The sequence below is a fragment of the Fukomys damarensis genome, unplaced genomic scaffold, assembly GCF_012274545.1.
Source record: "Fukomys damarensis isolate Sample0158 unplaced genomic scaffold, DMR_v1.0_HiC HiC_scaffold_5, whole genome shotgun sequence".
Taxonomy (NCBI): domain Eukaryota; kingdom Metazoa; phylum Chordata; class Mammalia; order Rodentia; family Bathyergidae; genus Fukomys; species Fukomys damarensis.
The window spans coordinates 24,156,343-24,179,051 of NW_022900917.1; the positions used below are offsets into that span (position 1 = coordinate 24,156,343).

At 35.2% G+C, this 22,709-nt stretch overlaps 1 protein-coding gene across 4 annotated transcripts in view; it reads left to right on the plus strand.

Annotated features, from left to right (window-relative positions):
* The window catches only part of Nbn (nibrin), a 34,098-nt gene that overhangs the window by 1,022 nt on the left and 10,367 nt on the right, over positions 1–22,709 (plus strand). The window contains exons 2-11 of one of the 4 annotated variants that reach the window (XM_010612001.3): positions 1,325–1,458; positions 3,187–3,335; positions 3,768–3,927; positions 4,349–4,452; positions 7,987–8,104; positions 8,646–8,839; positions 9,685–9,782; positions 14,283–14,412; positions 16,642–16,896; positions 18,226–18,667. In XM_010612001.3, the coding sequence (XP_010610303.1) occupies positions 1,325–1,458; positions 3,187–3,335; positions 3,768–3,927; positions 4,349–4,452; positions 7,987–8,104; positions 8,646–8,839; positions 9,685–9,782; positions 14,283–14,412; positions 16,642–16,896; positions 18,226–18,667 (1,784 nt within the window). Of the gene's footprint in view, positions 1–1,324; positions 1,459–3,186; positions 3,336–3,767; positions 3,928–4,348; positions 4,453–7,986; positions 8,105–8,645; positions 8,840–9,684; positions 9,783–14,282; positions 14,413–16,641; positions 16,897–18,225; positions 18,668–22,709 lie in introns of those variants that run through there. The other 3 variants (XM_010612002.3, XM_010612003.2, XM_010612004.2) reach the window with 3 other exon arrangements.

Sequence of the window (22,709 nt, forward strand, 5' to 3'; positions counted from 1 at the left end):
GCCAGGAGAACCAGCGCCTTGCGCCCGGGAGCTTCGCTGGCCGGACCCCGGGGCCGCAGCGCCTCACACGGTCTGGAGCGTGGGGTTTATTTTTGTAAAGACACACGCGGCAGTCACAAATGCTTACATTGTTTCGTTTCCGACCCTTGCCCCATAGCATCAGTAGAACAGAAAAAGTTGATTTCTTCCCTTTTTTACGCTCCCAGCAGTAGAAAATGTTTATCACATGTTCAGTCGGGTGTCTCTTGTATGGTCATTTTGCGTAGATAGAAAAACGGGTACCTACGACTGTGTCATGTCCACAGGTTTACTTTATGATTGGGGAAAAAACACCAGTAGATTAGGGCAAAACAAGCCGGGCGTGGTGGCCCACGCGAATAATCCCAGCATTTGGGAGGCTGAGGCAGGAGGATCGCTGTGAGTTGGAGACCACCCTGGGCTACATAGAGAGATCCAGGTTAGTTCAACTACATAGTCTCAAAAACCGAAAAAGAAGGAAAAAACGCAATAAGAAAGGCATCCCTCTGGCTTGTAGCACCGCAGAGGTAGGACACAGATTTTGTGTTGGTGAGCAAGTAAGATTGAGTTCAAGAAATAGCCTGCGTTTTGCTCTGGGGTTTCCTGTAGTTGTAAATGAAAGATAAAAGAAGAAGAAAAAAAACTTTAGACAAATTAAATTCAGCAGTGGAAGGAAAGGATTCGTGAGTCGTGCATCACCCCGATCCGGAACCGGTAGAGTGAGTTCAGGGAGCGCCCATCCAGCATCTTGGCCACTTAATATTTATTGACAGAGGAAGTGGCATTACTGAAACCGATCGGTTCCACCTCAGCATCTGCCTTATTTCCCGGGATAGTGTGATGAAATATTTACTGCGTATGGACGTGGTCTGATCACTGAATCCATTTAACCAAGTTTCAAATAGAGTGTTGTGATTTTAGTACATTAAATTGGTTGTTTTTGGAGAGTACTGACTGACACTTCAGTATTTTTGTCCTCTACAAAAATGGTACAACTTTCCATCTTTTAAGATTGTGTCCTTCAAGGGCCAGGGATTTAACTCAACGGTTCGGTGGCCTGCCTTGCAAGCGCAAGGACCAGAGTTCAGTCCCCTTACTGAAAAAAAAAAGATTGTGTCCTTCAGTGAGACTTTACTAGAAAACAAGTTTGATATGAAGTTGATTAACATTTAAATAGTGAAATAAGCCTTTTATTTAAATATTTATCATACCTATATCATGTATTTTGTACAAGTATATATTTATGTGTATGTTTCTGTGTGTTCATTGTGCACTTTAAAAATGTTATTTTTTTGCTTTCTCTTAGGAGAACCATATAGACTTTTGACTGGTGTTGACTATGTTGTTGGAAGGAAAAACTGTGCCATTCTGATCGACAAGGATCAGTCCATCAGTCGAAATCATGCTGTGTTAACAGCTAACTTTTCTGTGACTAACTTGGTATGTTTCTAATTTTATTTTTCTAGTTCCCAGTAGGGGAATTGAAATCACAAATGATTTATCTCTAAGCATATGTGAGAGAGTTCATAGGACCTTTTATCTCATGAAACTGTTTAGATTTTTGTAGTGATAATAAAATTAAATGTTTATATTTGGGGCTGAAGGTGTGGCTCAGTGGTAGAACACTTGCACAATGCGTGTGAGACCCTGTTTGATCCCCAGCACCCCTTCCCACTATAGCAAAAGAATGACACATAATTGGCAGTGTTTCGTGTGGTATTTGTGTATTTCGGTATTTGAATTTTCTGTTTTAGTATTATGCTCTTGAAGGCTTAGAAACTCAGAGCAAGTAGGGCGTACTTACATCTACTGGCTGTTGTCACAGGCTGGACCCTGGGACCTCAGCACCTCACACTTTCTGGAGCATAGAGTTTATTTTTGTAAAGAAACACGCAGCAGTCACAGAAATGCTGACATTGTTTTGTTTCAGACCCTTTCCCCAGAATATCAGCAGAACAGGAAAAGTTGATTTCTTCCCTCTTTTGCACTCCTCACAGTGTTAGAACACCTGTGATAAACAACCCACAGGAGAGAAGCTTCGTTCTGGCTTGTAGTCTCAGTGGGTGGTTGCTGTGCCATGTTTCCTTTGCCCTTGTGGCTGCATCACACACCATGGCAGGAGCAGTTGGAGGAGGCTGCTTGCTTTACAGCTTCCAAGAAGCAAAGAGCAAAAGAGACGGAGGTCCCTGTATCCCCTTTAAGAGCATATCCCTAGTACCTGATTTCCTTCCACTAGGTTCCACCTCTTAAAGGGTCTGTTGTCTCCATTGTAGACAATCCTTCAGGAGAGACTCCAGATCCAGGCATACTACATCTGTGAATTGTTACTGTGTATCAGTCATTGTGCCAAGTTTGGGGATAGAGCAGTGAACAGACCTTCATGATTCCTGCTCATACAGGTCATATAATTCCATGTGGACATAGCCATCTCCCATAAAACATGTGCTTCTACAGTAGGAATTGATATGTTTCACTAGGGAAAATAACTTTTGCATGTGCCATGCTGCTCCTTTGAATTGCTTTCAGTTGTTTTAATTTATGAGCAGTAAAAATATATAAAAACTTTGTTTTATGAAAAAAATAATGTTTATGGTACTCAGAAAGAAAAGCCATTATTTTGAACAGACTGCATATATGCAAAGCTGGATTTGTTCAGTGATATTTTGGTTTTGTGTCTTTTTTTAGACATAGAAAAACATTATTGAAATTCTTACACAGAAAGCAAACTGTACTATAAGCCAGAAATGCTAACCAAAACTTACTCATAACTGGACTAATATTTATGATGTCACATTCATGATGTAAAGAGGAAAAGGTATTTTTTTAGGAATGCAGTTGACATGTTATACCTGAAATAGATGATATCAAAGCAAAAAATTACCAAATGTATGAAATTGAGGAGTCAGAAAAATTCCCATTGACTTATAAAAATAAAGAAAATTTATGTTCTCAGAGGATCAACCCTCGAATTGAGCAATTTCCTTAAGGGAAAGTTTAATTGTTGGTTGAATGATCGTTCCCTGAAGGCAACCAAAGCAGTAGTAATTGTCTGCTTAACTTTTCCCTATTCAGAAAGTTACTAATCTTTTGAAAGCTTTTGCCCTGGAAATGATGATATTGAGTGGTTAAAAAAAAACTTTACATTATTTGTTGATTTTTTTTTTTCAGCAGCCATCAGGTGAAATTCCTACTTTAACAATAAAAGATAATTCTAAGTATGGTACCTTTGTTAATGAGGATAAAATGCAGACTGGCCTTTCTCGAACTTTGGAGACAGGGGATAGAGTTACCTTTGGAGTGTTTGAAAGTAAATTCAGGTAAGGAGTTTTTAGATTAATAATAAAATGGGTAGCTTTACTTGACATCAACCAAAGTCTAAAGGAAAAGCATATGGATGATAAATTGGAAACAATCCTGTTTCGAATCCTACTTGGCCCATTAGTGAACTCGGTGCCCCATGGGGTTAGTGCATTCATCAGTCACAGGTCGTGATGAGTTTGAGTGAGAGTTGAGTGGGCCCTGAGAGCCTTCCTGGGAGCTTAGTTGCTTGATTCCTCGTAAGTGAAAGTGTAATATTAACTTTGTTCTTTTTTTTTTTTCCTATTCATTGGAGCTCAAAATTTAGGAAATAATTTCATAGGTTAAGAATTTTAATAATAATAAAAACTAAAGTAACTATATGTATTTTGAGTGTAAAGGTTGTCCTCCCTATGATAATTCAACTTTATGGAACTTATTTTCACCTACAGAGTAGAATATGAGCCTTTGGTTGCCTGCTCCTCTTGTTTAGATGTCTCTGGGAAAACTGCTGTACATCAAGCTATATTACAGCTTGGAGGGCTTACAGTAAACAGTTGGACAGAAGAATGTACTCACCTTGTTATGGTATCTGTCAAAGTTACCATTAAAGTAGGTTGAATTTCTCTTAGCTTATTTGCATGTTTTTCCTTTATATATACTTAATACTTATCTTTTCTCATGTAGTAGATATTAAATGCTCTCATTTCTACTATATAATTTAATATTTTTAAATTTTTGTAATTGGAATGCAATCTAAAATTCACTTAAATTTTGTTAAATTACTCCATTCTCTCTCAAAAGCAGTTTTTAAATATTGTGGTTTGTGATTTAAATTTGAGTGATTATGTAGTATTATGTAGTAACTGAGCCATGACCAAATACTATTTTCTATTTTATAAATTGTGCCTTTATTATAAATTTAGAATTATGAAAAGGAAAAAAGTGTAGAACAGCCTTTTTGTAATTTATAACTTAAAACTTTTAAAAACTAAGGTATGAGTATAAATTTACTGGATTTTCTTTATTTTAGACGATATGTGCCCTCATTTGTGGACGTCCAATTGTAAAGCCAGAATATTTTACTGAATTTGTTAAAGCCGTTCAGTCAAAGAAACAGCCTCCACAAATTGAAAGGTATATTACATATTTCAAATATAATAATATATGACACACTGATTTTACTTAGATTAATCCTTCTTTAATGTCTCTTTCAGGATGTAGTAGTTGCTGTGATGGTGTAGTGTTAATGACAGGTTGTTTTTATTTTGTCAGCGTATGGAGAAAGTATTCCCCAAATTCTTTGTTGGTTGTTTCTTGTCTCCATGAAACAAGTGTTAAATAAATGCTAATATTTAAGGAAAAAATTGAAGGACGACAAATGGCCCTGAGATGTGGGCAAAAGAGCACGTTTCAGTGCTGGGCATCACGCAAGGGTAACCCCGACACTGCACGGTACAGTAACTCTCTTCAGGAACCACCCTGTCCAGGGCCTGGAAAGTTGTTAACAGTACTGTGGACTTGAGCATGGAACCTGTTTTTTCTAAGCTTCAGCTGCCTCATTTTAAAATTGAGATTGATAGTTCTTCAGGTTTTTAAATATTGAAATACAGTATTTAAAGTCTGAGCATATTGTCTGGTATAATACTTGCTTGCTAAAAAAAAAAAAAAAAAAAATTATGCTTCCATTCCTTGAGGGTTATAGTGATAAATGATAATATATGCTACAACTAATAATGCAGGAACCAACTTCTTTGCAAAAAAAAAAAAAAAAAATTCATTTTTTGCCCATTGTGGCAGCTCACACCTGTAATCCCAGCATTGTGGGGGGCTGAGGCAAGAGGATCACAAACTCTTAATTACTTAGATTCTGTTTCAAAATCTAAGAAAAATTAAAAAGAGAATAGAACATAATTGAGTGCAAATACACTGGGTTTAATCCCCAGTACTGTCAAAAAAATATTGCTAATTACAACAATATTTGGGAAAATTCATAGTAGTTTTTTGATGACATTGGCAAATTGGTGAACCAATTTACAGTAGGTCTGTACTGTATGTACTATGTTAATGAGGGTTTGAGGTAATATTGATTTGGTTTAGGAGGAAAATATTTGAGACTTTTTTCAGATTGCATGATGAAAATGCTGGAGGCTTTAATGGTAAGATATTTTTAGTTAATTTAGTAGCAGGTGGACTTCTTATTTAAAAACCATGTCCATATGGCCAGGGATTTAGCTCAGTGGTGCCGCCCGCATGCCTTGCACGTGCAGGGTCCCCAGTTTGGTCCCTAGTACAAAAAAAATTTTTTTAAATGTCAGTAGAGCATAATTGTATATCATAACAGACTGTATATTTGTAAGCTCATCTTTCTAGGACAGTCTTTAGTATTTGCAAAGGTTTTAAAAATCAACATGTTTTATAAGATCAAAGTTTTATGACCAATTTTAACCTGTTACTAGCTGTAATAAGCCGTTTTTCCTAAGGCAGTTTTTAGGGATTATTTATACTTATATTGGTAGTAGATGTCTGCTTTTAACAGTAGCCAAAAATCACAGTTTTCTCTCGATAGGCTTGATCTGGGAGGTTTCTTGTATTTTATAACTTGGTTAACAGGTAATTAATATTTTTTAACTGTGGAAAATTATTCAATTTTGAAATAAATTATTCTTAACCATTCTTAAGTCTTCTACCCTATGAAAACATGGGCCTCTCCTCAAGAAACTATTTACATACTATAAATTTGCACTATTTCAACGTGATGACATTTTTCCCAGAAGCGTATTGATGTACCTCTCTGGGGAAGTCCATAATTGGTGTAAATAATTATCCGAACTACAGATAATAAGCCATTGTTAATTCTAGATTACTTGAAGGTGGAGGGTCTGATAAGTTTTTACTTAGACATAATGTCTTTACAAAGATGTAATGTCTTTTATGATCCTGGAGATTTTAGAATTTGTCATTGAGTCCACTTTTTTTTTTCAGATTTTCTGGTCTGTTTAACCTGCAGCTGTTTTTGACTCTAAGTTCAGCATAATTTCTTTTGGTTCAATTTCTGACACCACTAATGTACATTACTACAATAAAACATCTCTACTATAAAATTGTTCAGTAAGTTTTATTTCACTGTTGACCAAGAATGACTGTTACATTAGCCCATGTTTGATTATGGCAATTGAGAAGCAAATTTTCAGTTTTATTTTAAAATATATAGTCACTTGTCTTAATAGATCCCTGTACCTATGTGGATCCATTTTGATATATTTGTTGAAGACTTAATTTGACTAAGTGCTTGATTATTAATACAAAATAATTAATTTATTACATATAATGAGTTACAAAAGGGAAGTAAGTTGTAGTGACTCTTATTACACAAACACTTCCTCTTTTCATTTGGAAAAGGCATAATCACTAGTCCTGAATTTAAATTAGGATGCAGATTATAATATCTTTATCCAGTAAAAAATGCACTGCTCATTCAGTGCAGCTATCTACATATTTGCAGTGCCATCAAGAAACAGGGTAAGCCAGATTTACAGCTTCGCATACCTGACATGATTTGTGATAGCTCATTGTTGTAAACCATCCTAGTGTAGATAGTTATTCTGACTCCATTTAAAAGGAGTATTTACTTTTGATCATGTATACTCTAATGGGGGAAGTTTATTAAAGATGTATGTATCTCTTGTTTGTTTGTTTGTTTGTTTTGGTACTGGGGATTGAACTCAGGACCTTGTACTTAACCAGGCAGGCAGCGGAACCACCGAGCTAAATCCCTGGCAAGATGTATGTATCTGAATATAAGAAAATTACCCCTCAGAAAAAAGGAGTTAGCTTTTAATTTTACAAAGTATCTCCTATCATGAGATGCTCTCTCAATTTATTTTGCACAAGTATTCTACACCCTTCTTGTGTATCTCTTGGAGTTTTAAACGACTTGCCCATATGCCAAAATACACAGGCTTGACAGCCCTTTAAGCAGGCCATTTTCACAGTTAACTTTTGGATTGAGAAATGTTGAGAGGTAAGGTCATGTCCCCCTCCGAGGCGAAGAACAGGTTGGCTTGTGGGTCATTATGGTAATTGCTGGTTTCCAAGTTCAGTCTTGCTTATTCCTATAACACAAACCACTGTATGCATCTTTTGTTTCTTCTGTGTGGAACTTGGTCAAGAGGAGAACTACCACAACCTTTCAACCTTTTGTAATTTGGATAACTTTTGATTCACATGCATTTAATGTGTGTTATGATTATTTTGAGAAAATAACCATTTCTGTCACATATGGCTTCTGTCTCCTTAGTTCTAAAAAATATATTTGGATGCTTGTTATCTTTTTGTCCCAGATAACACTATTTCAAAACAACTTAGAGAGCTGGGGATGTAGCTTGGTGGCATTGCGCCTGCCTGGCAAACACAAGATCTTGAGTTCAGTTCCCAGTACCAGCCTGTAACCTAACACTCAGGAGCCTGAGGCAGAAGGATTGCTGTGAGTTTGAGGCCAACATGGGCTACATAATGAACTGTAGTGACCCTTTCTCAAAAACAAAAAGAAAAAAACCTTAAAAATAATGTTATGTAAATTAATCTTTTGTATTATGATAGAATTGCCCCACTTTTGAATTTAATAGTAAACAGAGTAGTATATAATTACAGTATACTTTATTTTTACAGTTTTTACCCACCTGTTGATGAACCAGCCATTGGAAGTAAAAATATTGATCTGTCAGGACGACAGGAAAGAAAACAAATCTTCAAAGGGAAAACATTTGTATTTTTAAATGCCAAACAGGTAATATAAGCTAAATTTTCCTAAAGAAAACATTACAAACTCAGATGCTTTAATACTTAGTGGTAGTTTTGGGATTTCTTATAAATATGTGAAGTAGAAGAAAACTGCCCAGGCGCCAGAACCTGCCTAGTTAGATCGTATGTATGTGAGGTTTATTTAAGTTCACAGATGGAGAGTACACAAAACTTTTAAGTCCTAACTTCTTCACTTAGTAAATCTCTGAGAAATAATCTACTGTGTGCCAAAATAGGGATTCCAAGTGTCTTTTGTAGGAAAAAAATCTCCCATGTAATCCTCCATTTTGAGAGGAGGGTCACCAATGTGATGAGGAAGGGCAGCAGTGTCGTGATTTGTCTCCAAGGGCTACAGGGACACTGCTGACCTACGGATTTTGTTTCCTCGGCATAGAAGCTCATATTACCCAGTCAGGAAATAGAATGAATTCCTCTAGTTTTTTATTCCTTTTTTCTTAGATAAAAATGGACTTGAAAAATTGTGACTATTACATTACTTTTTAAAAAAATGTTTCTTTACATTTCAGCATAAGAAATTAAGTTCAGCAGTTGTTTTTGGAGGTGGAGAAGCTAGGTTAATAACCGAAGAAAACAAAGAAGAAGATAGTTTTTTTTCAGCTCCTGGAACTTGTGTTGTTGACATAGGAATAACAAATACACAAATCTTAATTCCTGACTCCCAGAAAAAATGGGTTCACTCAATTATGGATATACTCCAAAGGTACAGAATTATGCTTCATTAGTTAAAATGCAATTAGTAGACTTTATGCGTAATTAATTTTGTTACATTCTGCATAGCAATATAAATGTAGATGCAGAAATTGTTATTATAAGGGTTTTATTACAGAGTATACTAAAAAATTGATTGTGACTTGTATGCCAGAAAATGGAGTATCTTTATACATAATAATTTTATCTAAATATTTTCTGCTTTTCTTGTTACTTGAATAGAATTTGAGTAAGTCATCACTCAGTAAAGCAGTACAAAGGTTTTCTGCAGAAAATGTTGAGATTAAGACTCAAACTAAACTTTTTGAAATTACCCAGAACTGAAATATTGATATTACCCATTTGAAAATATATGCATTGCTGGGCATGGTGGTGCAGACTTGTAGTCCCAGCACTCTGGGAGGCCCAGGCAGGAGGATTGCAAGTTTGAGGCAAACCTGGGTCACTTAGTGACTTAGCAAGATCCTATCTTAAAATACATGTATATATACTCATCTGATTTTGTAGAAGAAGTTAATTGAAATATTTATAAGTGTGGACTTGTCCCAAGCTAACATTGCCCCAGTGAGTAAGCTAATACTCTGTGCATTTCAAATTCCATCATTACTATAAAATTCAGATATCCTTGAAAGAGGAGAATCAAAAGGGGAAGCACAGATGTGAAAAAAGAGCAAGAAAAGAATTGAGATGTGTTATGTATATCTACCAACTCCCCATGAAAATGGTAATCTTTATGTACTCTAAACGTATAAATATAAAAACTGACTCAGCTTGATAGCATTTTAATAAAAGTGATTATCTTTAATGTATTGTCATACTTAATTTTTTTTCTAACAGACATGGTCTTAGACCTATTCCTGAAGCAGAAATTGGATTGGCAGTTATTTTCCTGACTACAGCGAATTACTGTGATCCTCACAGCCAGCCCAACACAGGTAATCAAAGTGTTACTTCATTGATTCTTTAGCAACTTTGTTGTATAAGTTGATAATAGATTGTATGCACTTCAGTGTTATATTTGCCATGTGTGACTATATTTACTTTCATAACTTGTCTGTTTATACATTTATTTACTTATTCAAGTATTTCTGTATATACAATGGACCCTTGAGTTACTACTGGCCTGTACGCAAGTAAGTTGTACGAACAACTTTGGTTATGACCGGGAATTTTAATTTTAACTTAGAACCAGTCTTGAGTTCTGACCCCATTTGCAGCCACTTATACTTCCAGATGGTCTTAGATACAGGTTTAACCCTTAAAGAGTTTTGGAAGGAACATTACAACATCCTTTTCCATGTGGGGTTAATCGAGAAATCCTGGGCTGTTATCTCTCTGAGAACACTGAGATCTGCCTGTATACAGGAGAGAGACTTTGAAGGCTATGTAGAGGAGCCTGAGCCTTCATTTGACCAACTTGAATTGTAACCAGCTGTCACCAGTAAATTGAGTTCATAAGTCAAGGGTCTACTGTACTGAGAATTATTCTAGGTATCCAAGATGTATTGGTGAATAAAATAAACAAGAATCCCAGTTCTTGTTAACTTTATGTTCTGATGCTCAAAGTTCAAGCAGTAAGCAAACACACGCATACGCTGGGGTACAAATGCAAAGGGAAAATAAAGCATGGTGAAGCGATAGTGTCAGAAAGCAGACTCTGTTAGCCAGGTAGTCAGGGAAGGTCTCATTGAAGATGTGATATTTGAGCTTCATGCGTCCTGAATGAGGGTAAAGGCAGACCTGTGGGGATCTGGCATTGTTTCTGGTAGAAGGAACAGATCACTGTGGTGTGGAGAATAGATGCTTGGGGTCTAAATTGGAAGTGGGGATAAGAGTAGAAAGCTATTTTGAAAGTACTCAGACAGCCACTATATTCCTTTTATTATGTTCACTTCTTTGTATCCACAGGTTCCACACTCAAAAATTCAGCTAAATTTGCTCAAAAACATTTAGGGGAAAACGTGGATCTATATTGAACACATACAAATTATTTTTTTGTATTTTCTAAATAGCACAGTTGCTATTTACTCAGCATTTACATGGTGTATTGGGTAGTGTAAGTAGTGAGGAGTTATATGTGTAAATTATTTTCAAGTATGATACGATTTTACATAAGGGACTGGAGCACATAAGATTTTAGTATCTAAATGGGGTTGGGGCTGATTCTGAAACCAGTCCTCTGGATGCATAGGGTTGCTATATTCCTTCACCCTTTTATTGAAAATAAGTTGATACTGCTAATATAAAAGGTGGTTTATTTTTTCTTTTCTTGCTTGTTTTTTTTTGTTTTTTTTTCAGTACTAGAGACCAAATCCAAAGCCTTCTGCATGCTAGGCAAGTGCTCTACCACCACATTTTTGCTCGTTTTTTGTTTTGTTTTGTTCTGAGACAAGATCTCAGTAATTTTCCCAGGCTAACCTTGAACTTACATTCCCCTTGCCTCAACAGACATGCTTGACCTCTTTCTTCTTCACATCAGAGAGTTTTACATTCATTTTTGATAGCAACTTTTATCTTTCTTTGCATAACTACTAAAGCATTTACTCTAGTTCTGTATGCATTTATTTGCTTCCTTGGTTCTTTAGTTATTTCTTAGCATTTACTGTACTTTAATTGACAGAGACAAGTTAAAGAACATCACTACCTCATTTTACTCTACTGTCTATCAGTGTGCCTTCTGAGGGCTCTGGAGCCTTGACTTAAGTGGATAAGGAATATCTTAAGCTAGATTTTAGAAGGAGGGATTCATTTAGAGCCTAATGACCAGAAATTGATTAAGTATGTAGTTCATTAAAGTCATTACAATTTAATTTGCATCACAATCCCTTTAAAATAGAAGATATCATATGCATTTATTCTATAAAGAGAACTGATGTACAGAGAGATTAAGAAATGTGCCAGAGGTCACATACCGAGTAAGTGATTCACATTGACTCTTTTACATCAAAGCCATTGTGACATTACATTGCATTGCAGGTGGCTTATACTGTATTTCGGTGCTTGCAGTTTTGAAAAATGATAATCTGGGATGATTGGGAGCATATAGAAATAGATGGCTATCTGATAGCAAATGTTTATACACCTAGCGATATAGCTCAGTGATAAAGTACTTGCCTAGCATGCATGATTTCCTGGGTTTGATCCCCATCTCCACAAAGATGCGGGGAAAAAAAGAGATAAAAATTAAAGCATAATGAAATTTTTTTGATGGTACCAAGTTGAGAAAAGTTAGGGATTTATAACTACTTCATAGCCAAGCAAATCATAAAGTTTGGCTTTCTGACTACTAGACCAACACTTTTTCTACTGTGTTATTTCATATAGAAGCAAGGTCATGTGGGTTGGGTAAGCTTTCACATATTCATAGTAGATTTTATGTGGGTTCTAAGTCATGAGCCTCTGACTTAACAGTTTTATAACAGCAAGTTTTGAGAGAACACAGTGAATTATGCTTCTTTCCCTCCCCCCTTTTTTCCTTTTTCCTTTCCATATTCATTCATTAATTTAGTCATTATTTATTGAACATTTGTTACATAACAGTAATCATGCTAGGAATATGGATATGAGTAGATCATGTCAGATTTCTCTGTTCATATTTTTAGAAAAGAACATATAAATAATCTGTTGTTAACAAACACTGCACTAGTCATTTTGGGCTGTTAGATTAGCTTTATAAATATTTCTTTTCAATGATTAAACATTCATAATTTTTATTCTCTGCAAACTTCTGTGCAAGCTCAAATGAATTCTAGAGACAGTGTTCCTTTAGGGAAATGTCTGAGCTTCTGGGGAAGTTACTATTAGGATTGTGGCAAAAGTCATTTAAATATCTGAATTTAGAATCAGTAATAAACATTTATTAAATGCCTTCTATATCATTAGTACCTAATAGAATGATAATGTGGCATAGATACTTGGTGAATGTCAAATTTAAAAATTTTTCATTTAATTTAATTTCTTATGTATACCAGATATTGCTGTAGGTACTAGAGATATAAAAATGAGAAATAATCTTTATTCCTAAGGAATTCCAGTCTAATAAAGGCAAATAACATAAAGATAATGGTAATAGCTAACAATGCCAAAGTGCTTATTATATTCCAGGCATTTGTCTAAGTGCTAGCCACATATCAGTTTATTTTATTCTTTTTTTTGGTAAACAACAAATTTATTGTTCATAATTCTTTTTTTTTTTAGTTTATTGGTACATTTTAGGTATACAGTACAGTTACGTTCATCATTGGGGTCTTGTACCTTTACATGACAGGTCTTGGTTCTCATTTTTTCCCCTTGTCCCTGCCCTCCCTTTGTCCCCTCCTCCCTTCCCCATTTACTAACACTTTATTTCCATTTTTTCATTTTCTCATATTTTTTTTCTTTTCCCTTATATTCTTAAAACAATTTTGTGAGGAAGTTATTCTAATTATTCCCATTTTATAGATGAGGAAACTAAGGCATAGAGCAGTTAAACGTTACAGGTCACAGACTAGTGCTAAATGAATTATTACTACAGTCACTGGCAGAGTACTATGCAAACAGAAATGAGGAGCACCCAAATCGATGAAGGAGTGTACCTGTCAGTCAAAGTACCTGATTTCTACCACGCAAGGAACTCAGGTTTCATTTGGCTCACATTTCAGGGGTTTCAGTTCATGGTCAAGACAGTAACCATCATGGCAGAAGAAAGTGATGGAGCAAAGCTGCTTACCTCATGGTGTCCAGGAAGCAGAGCAGGGCAGCAGTGCCAGAGAGGGGTGAACCAGGAAGCAGATACAGTACCCATGGTCATGTCTCCATGACTCACCCAGACACATCTGCAAATGTACTTTACTGTTCCTAGGTGCTCCCATGCCATTCAGGTTGAAAATCTAGCTTAACTGTCACAGGGAAGCTCAACAAGCATATCTCAAAAGAGGTTGTTATTCCAGTAACTAAATGATGAAGTAACCATTTGCTAGAATAGCAAAAAATCTCTAAAATGATATAATATGCCTTCATTTCAAATCATGTGTTTCTTTTCAAACTAAAAGTCCATTGGTTTTGATTTGTGCAGTTGTGAGGTAGATGTACTTCCTATGGGAAATAAATAAGTTTTTGGTCTACTGTGTTAAAACATAATTTGAATTAGAATTTAAGTGGATTTTATTTTTATTAAGCTGGTAATACTTCATAGCAAATAGCTGATGTATCTTTAAAATAATTTGGTTTAGACAAGTCCATCATAGATGCCAACATGCTAACAGGCTACTGTAGATGATTTCGTTAAGAATTTATTAGCTCTGCTAACAGAAGACAACTATGAGCTATATTATTTAGCATGCAAAGGATGCTATAATCCCTTCAGCAGGGCATAGTCTGAACAGTTTTCAATGATCAAAAGTCCATTTTATGTTATACTGTTGTGATTTTTTTCTTTTCACTTGTATAATTTGTAGGATTAAAGACAGTGACTCCCGGGCCAAGCCTTTCACAAGACTGGTCAGTCAGTGAAAACCTCATGCCAAGTGCTCCTGAGAACACTGCGACATACGTAGCTGACACAGAAGCAGACCAGGCACATACATGGTAAAGCTCTTTGTTAACAAATATTTTAATTCGTTTATCAATAAATTAATACTATTTTCAAGAAGAAAAGTCAGTGTCTTTATCCACTCATCTCAGGAGATAAAGTGTGGATGAAAAGGATGCCAAGAAAAATATTGTAGGGGAGGGATTATCAGATTTTCTGTAAAGAACCAGTGAGTCAATACCATGGTATTATGGGCTTTTTGTCTATTATCACTACTTAACTCTGCCATTGTAGCATGGAAATAGCCATAAACAGCTTTATAAGTATGGCTGTATTCCAGTTAAACTTTATTTACAGAAACAAGTGACATGTTTGATTTGATTTGTTTTGATGTTTTGTTTTAGTTTTTGGGCAGGGGGGATTGGTGTCAGGGATCGAACTCGGGATCTTGTACATGGAACGCACGCGGCAGAACCACTGAGCTAAATCCCTGGCCCTTTGTTTGATTTCATTTGTAGGCTGTAGGTATCCAGTGCTTGTCTTAGGATTCTTTTGGGAGAGAGGGCTTTGTAAATGTACATGGAAGACTTAAAAGAATTGTAGTACTTCATGTGTGACTGGTGAAATAAGTTTGAAATATAGTAGGTTCCAATCATTTGCAGTTCACTTTCTATAGTTCTAATTACCCATAATAAACCACAGTCCAACAACATTAAATTTAAAAATTCCTGAAATAAGCAATTCATAAGTTTCAAATTGTGCTGTGTGAGTAGCCTGATGAAATTCCTTGCCATTATCCCTTTGTTCATCATGTCCAAGCTGTATATGCTACCTGCCTGTTGGTCTCCAATAGCTATTACAGTTATCGGATCAACTTGTCTTTGGTATTGAGGTGCATGGACTCAGGTAATCCTTAGAGGTATGTGTCCTAACACTACGTCACAGTGTCTGTGTAATTCACCCCACTTCCTTATATCACTTCTGCCTTACATGGTATCATGTGGCAAGAAAAATGAATATAGTACAGTAAGATAATTTGAGAAACAGACCAGAATTATATAATTTTTATTATGTTATAATTGTTTTATTGTTATTGTTGTTAATCTCTTGCTTAATTTATACTTTAAACTTTATGGTTCATATGTACATATAGGAAAAATTGTAATATATATAGAGCTAATGGTTTCAAGCATCCTCTGGGGTTTTTGGAACAGATCTCTCACAGTTGGGGGAGGGGTCTACTGTAAATTATTTTTATATGATGCTGTTTGTATTTAAATAGTACTTACAATTTTGACGATGCCTTATAGGCTCTACCTTGCTAAATAGTTAATATTTGCTCATAAGTATAGTTTTTCAGTGGTTCTCTGTTTTGAGAGGGATTTTTTGTTTGTTTGTTTGTTTCTGTTTTTGTTTTTAATGGAAGGGTTTTAACTCTTTGGCATTCTTTGGTGGTTTTTTTTTTGTTTTTGCTTTTGTTTTTGTTTTTTGCTAAAGCAGTATATTTTAATTTAAATAGCCCGTAGTGAAGCATTCATACTAAGTTACTAAATAATATCACTATCTTAGACCATATTCATTTTAATATTTACCACATTCATGTTTTATATTGTAGCCAGATTTAACTTTAAAGAGAAATTCTTAGTGTTTTGGAAGTTATATGAACAACAACTTTATCTCTGTGGTTTTTCTTTGTGTGTCTCTTTAGTCATTTGGGTTTTGTTTGGTGAAAGAAAAGCAGTATTTGTTCAAATATAATGTTGTAAAAGTCTCTGTGTGGGGGTTTAAAATATTTTTTTCTGGTAGTTTAGAGCTTTATACTAGAAACTGCTATCTGGCTAGATGTAAGTATATCAGTTTGTCCAAAATGATGTAAATATCCTATTACACAAGATATTGGAATAACAGGAGTTTATTTTGATTTTAATTTTTATTATCGCACTTTTACATACATAAGGAAATTCAAAATTTTAAATAAAATAAAAAATTGTATAGGATTATTACCTAATTTATTACAGGATAATCAGATGATACTACATGAATGTGTGACAGTTGTTTATGGGTGATCGTATGGACTATAGAGGATGAAGAAGCATGAGATATTGTTCTTTGGGTCAGGTAGATGACAAAGGATCTTCTTGGAATGGGAAAATGTATGCATTGAAATATTTTCTAAAGATCTCCTAAAGTTTATGTTACATTAGAACTATTTAAGGATCTTTGTTTCTAGATAAAAAGTGTTGCTAACTTAAAGGTTTACCTTCTGTTCTTTTCTTTTGTTACAGTATGTATTTGAGTGAAAAGCCAAAAGAAATAAAAATCTCCAAAACGGAGCAACAATGTGGAACATCTTCACCAGAAATACCCATTATTAAAGAAGCCCCCAAAACAAGCTCCAATAATAATATAACATCAAATATCCAAAATTATCAGCTTTCACCAACTAAATTCCCAAGTGTAAATAAAAATAGAGATCAGGCTTCTCAGCAGCAACAGAGAAATACCATTAGAAACTACTTTCAGCCATCTCCCAAAAAAAGGTAATTTTGGTTTTAGTTTTGGTTTTGGTACTGGGGATTGAACTCAGAACCTTGCATTTGCCAGGCAGGCAGTGGCACCACTGACCTAAATCCCTGGCCCAGAAAGGTATGTTTTAAGTAACTCCTTTATTGTGTCTCTGAAAAACTATTAGTATTTTTATATTGTTGTACAGTAGTAGTCTCATAAACTAGTCTGTTAAATATGCTTCTGTGGAAAGCTGTGGCCCTTGAGCTCATTATCTCAGAAATGTACCAATCTCTTCCTTCACTGAGACCATTAGACAGCTTTTCCTTTATCTTTCAACTTACATATTGTTTTATTTATCCACACCTAAGTTCCCAAATTACCTTTCTGCCTTTTATCTTTGATCACCTTTCTCATGAGGTAGAGAGTTTCTTACTACTTTTCCTCTGTCACCTCTGGTTCTGATCGTCAGGGTCTTGTCAGTCCCTTCCTTGCCATCTGTTTCTATTGCCAGCTCCCTACTTCTAACTCTGGTCACTTGAATTATTACAAAAACAGATTCTCAAGTCAGTTTTTCTGTCTAGTACCGTCTTACTAGAATGTCACCTTTCCTGTTCCATTTCAGCATGAATCCAATAAATTCCTAGAGAAGAGACTCAAGCCTATATGCTGTGGGCCTTGATACAGTCCACATAAAGAGTGTTCACTAGGTCCAATAGTGAGCAAATGATACTGTGTTGTTTAAAATACTCTTAGTGATATATACCCATAATATTTGCAGTGCACAGCTGGTGCCATATTCTAGATATAGTTATCTTGTATCTAGCTCTCATTAATCCATTAGATTATATTCCTAAATTAATTCTCTACATTATAAAGTAAACTTCTGTCTTGTGGCAGTAAATCCTTTGTATTTTTCTCCTTTTTCCTCTACATTGATTTACCAACTAATCCTACTTCAGAGAAAGTAGAGTTCTCTGTATTGCTTTAACAAAAGGAACGAATAGTCCTATCCAAACAGTAGAATGTGAATTTTTTACTGTTTCAAATGTTTATTTTTTTAATTTATTGTTTGGTTTTTTGAGTTGTGGTCTCTATGTGGTTCAGGCTGGGTTTGAACTCACTGTGTAGCCAGGCTGATGTCAAAACTCACAGTGATCCTCCTGCCTTAGCCCGCTCTATGCTGGGATTGTAGATGTGTGCCACCATAACTGGTTCAAACGTTTGTTGGTTTCCAATGTAATTAATAAATCTGGAGCACACTAAAAATTAAATGGAGGGGGTCATGAATATTGCCAGATAAAAAAATTACTTAGTTGTATTCATTTTCTGGTTTGGTTTTGTTTTGTTTTTTTAAATTTAAGGGAAAGGGATGAAGAAAACCAAGAAAAGTCTTCATCCAAATCAGCAAGAATAGAAACGTCTTGTTCTCTTTCAGAACAAACACAACCTGCCATAATCTCACTATGGAAAAACAAAGAGCAAAATCTATCTCAGAATGAACCTATGGACTCAAAATCTGAAAACTTATTTACAGATGATGGATATTTAAAATCCAATGTGAAAACCTCTGACAGTAAATGTGTTTCTGCTGAAAGTCTAAGATTAAAAAAAAGAAAAGAAATTGATTTGGCCATAGAAGATGAACTATTGGATCAGTTATTCAAGAACACAAGAACAGAGTTAGAAATTGAAGTGAAAGTTGAAAAACAAGAAGAAGATGTCAATATTAGAAAAAAGCCAAGATTGGATATAGAAACAAATAATAATTTTGATCAAATAATACCAGAAAGTGACAGAATACCTGTAAGTAGTATTTTTAATGAGAAGTAATGCAAATAGAAACTTAGAATGTTAAAAAGCACTTTCAGTTTTTTGTTTTTTTTTTTTTTTTTTTTTTTTTTTTTGGTTGGGGGTACTGGGATTGAACTCTGGTCCTTGCGCTTGCAAGGCAGGCCACCGAACCGCTGAGCTAAATCCCCGGCCTACTTTAGTTTTTTTTATTGAGAGTATGAGCATCCATTTTGTCTACTTGAGGGAAAAAATTAATGTCAAAAACTACTATTAAGCATAAAAATTTGTTGGTAGATAAGATAAAGGATTAAAATACAGTGATTCTTTTTATTTATAATTGCAAGGGGAACAGTGATTCTTTTATCAATGTAAAATAAAATGACATCACATAAAACTGCTATACATGATTATTTTGATAGACTTCTACATTCGTCTGTACATAATAATGACAGAAGATGCTTTAATAGAATAAATAGGCAAAAAGGGTAAAAGAAGTTAGTATAACAATTACTGTTTCTACAAAATAAATTTTTCGGATAAAGTAGATAATAGGAATTTTTTCTTTAATGTCGTGTTTTCATAAATGTTGATAATTTATCCACTTTGGCTAAGAAAACTTTTGTTTCCTATTTTATATATCAGTAAATGGACTTACTGTGTCTAGACTGGTTAGCTCAGTAGATGAGAGCAAAGATAGGATGAAATCAAATTTTTCTGGTCTTCCTGCTTGGTGTGGTGGTCCGTGCCTGTTATTCCAGCACTGTGGGAGGCTAAGGCAGGACAATTGCAAGTTTGAGCAAAACCTTGGCAACTAACTTCTTAGAGGGACTCTCTCAAAAAATAAAAAAAGGGAGCCCAGAGATACAGGCCAGTGCAGAGGTCCTGTGTTACTGCCAAGATAAAACGTCTGATCTCCCATGTGTGCGCTCTTAGGCATGACACTGATTGTTTCTTCCTATGACAGCTACAGAAAGTGACAGGAGTAGGTGAAAGGGTAAAGATTAAATGATTAAAAATTAAAATTGTTTTCCTAAAGCAGTTGAGAATCCAGTGTGTATCAAGCACTGTATAAATCTGTACCTGTTGTGGAAATACAAAGGCTATGACCTATCTTACCTATATATTGGTGTACAAGCGAATCTTCATTATTTATTACTTCTTATGAGTGAATCCAAAAGGCCTTTCTGTGCACCAGCTGCATTAGAGTCATCTAGTGACCTTTTAAAAAAGGTAGAGTCCTGGAGATTCAGTATATGTGCTGCCCAAGCGAGCACAAGTCCCCGAGATTCAGTACAATGAGTTTTCTCATTGTGTTAAGAATTCCTTTGATTTTTAACTCTGTAATGAGGGGCTCAAGTAAGGTAGGGTTGGGGTATTTAATGCCTATAAAAGAAACCTGGAAGTAGATATTCAAGTGCTTTCCTAGACACTTGTGTCTCTGCTTTTTGAGATTCCACCTCTAGCAATCAAATCTGCCTTCCAGGTGTCTTAGTCCATTTTCTTTTAACATGAAAGAAACTTGAGAATGGATAATTTACAAAGCAAAGCATTTTAACTCAGTTTCAGAAGCTAGAACTCCCAAGATCGGGCAATTTCCTCAGAGAATGGCCTAGTACTGTATCATAACATGGAGAAGTGGAAGGGCAAGTGGGTGCATTTGAAAGAAACAAAACACAAAGGTGGCCTTGCTTTATAACAATTCACTCACTCTCTGTTACTAATCCAGTCCCAAGAAAGGGCTATGAATCCTTCTTAGTGAGCTTTTAAAGGTGCCACCTCCTCCGACTGCCATAGTAGTAACTAAATTTGAACTTGAGTTTTTGTGGAGTATTTTTGGTGGGGAGGTGAGGGAGAGGTGAGGTGTAGGGCGGGAACAAACTGCAGTGCTAAGAAAGAGGAACATGGTAGGGATAGAAACAAAGGGCTGTGCACCTGAGCCCTGCCCACTTTCTAAGGTGTTTTCCCAGAAGCCATACTTAACTAAATTTTGCTGTTGGCCAGAATTTAGTCATGGTCTATACTACTCCCCATTTTTCACCCCAGTCTAAATGGGTAGAAACAGTCTAGAAAATGTTTTAAAAGCTTGGCACGTTGTTATTCCCAACAAAGTTAGAGTTATATTAGGAGGGAAGAAAGAGAGAACAGATGTTGTTGTCCATCTTGGAGCTGGAGTGGGAACTTCAGAGACAGTCTTTTTATTGAGGATTTAAAGATTGTCTCATCCTTTTACAGAAGAGTTGATTGAATCAAGCAGATCTTGTATTTTATATCTCAACTTCTATAGCAATTTCTCCTGTAGCAGAGAGCTAAGTAACTTAAATGGGTTAATTGGTACAATCCAAAGATGATTTGATATTTAATACATTTATATCTCTTATAAAGCTATGTTTATTCTACTTACATTATGAATTTGCATTTTCAGTTTGTCTCCAGACTATACCATATTCTCTTCCCAGGTTAATATAAATGTTGAGTCTTTAAAATTTTTGGCTTTGCCCAGATTTTTGAAAAATAATTTTCTTTGTGGTACGTTCTTCTCTAATGTTTATTTTTAATTTTATGATCATTTTTTATTTTCTCCCTTTAATCTCATCCTCATTACTTCAACCATTTTTTACTATCCTTTTTTATTTTCCTTAAATGTTCTTCTAGGTTGGTCCAATTTTCCTAATGAATACAGATCTGAGTGGCAGTGGTTGTGGTTTTGATAACAGAACTCTTTGCTCCATCCTGTATAGTTGTTAATTGATGTTCCTAAACAGTGGACATTCTCCTGAAGCACATCACCCAGGTGTTGGTTGTTAGAAAGCAGGTTAGGGCCGGGGATTTAGCTCAGCAGTTCGGTGGCCTGCCTTGCAAGCATAAGGACCAGAGTTCAATCCCCGGTACCAAAAAAAAAAAAAAAAAAAAAAAAAAGAAAGCAGTTTAGTTTGCTGGGCGGGGTGGTACACGCCTATAATTCCAGCACTAGGGAGACTGATGCAGGAGGATCGCTGTGAGTTCGAGACCAGCCTGGGCTACATAGCAAGTTCCAGGTCAGTCTCAACTACATAGTGAGACCCTGTCTCAAATCCCCCCCCCCAAAAAAAAAGCAGGTTAGGGAAAGACAAGAACTGAGTACCACATACCTTTGATAGAGGCTCCACTAAATAGCCAGAAAGGACCTGTTATTTAATATCTATGGTTTACATGATGTATAATGATATCAGACAATATAAGTATTTTATTTTTATAGCATAATTTCCCTTTTACTTATTTATTATTTCAAAACTCACAGCATTCTAAGTGAAAAATACAGTACAAACTAAAGTATTATTCTAGATGTTTGGAAAGTGGTAGCAGTTTAATTAAAATGAACTTGAAGGTGTTAAAAGTGAAATTGCTCTTCCAGCACTAAATGTTTTTAGTAAGAATCTAGTTAAAAGTGTTTTACTTTTAGTCTAAGAGATTCTTAAATTTTTTATTTTGAGATAATTGCTGATTCACATGTAAAAAGTGATACCGTTTATCTGATTTCCCCTAATTAGGACAGCTTGATGATCTATAGCATAATACCAAAACCAGGAAATTGACACTGATACAGTTAATCAACCTTTTCAATGTGGGGTTATTTTTCATCATTTTTATCATTATAAAATGTATCTGAAAATCATAAATACTCATGAGTATAGGAAAATAGACCAACAATTGATACTTGTACCTCCACAGACAACCATGATTAATATTATTATGAGTTTTTTGTTTTCTTTTTAAATCTTTTTTGTTTGTTGTACAGGGGATTGAACTCAGTACCTTGTGCTTGTGAGGCAGGCAAGGCACCTCTGAGCTAAATCCTCAGCCCCTTTTTTTTAAATCTTACATTGCAGACCTTGAATCCATGATTATTACAATATTGTAGCCATTTTAAATTCATAATATTTTTTCATAGTTAGATAACAAATATATAAGTGTGTGAATTTAGTTGGCTTCTAATTCTTTGTTCCTATACTTTTTACTGGAATACCTTTTTCTACATTTATTTTTATTTTCCTGTCATTTCTCCTAAGAAAGTCAC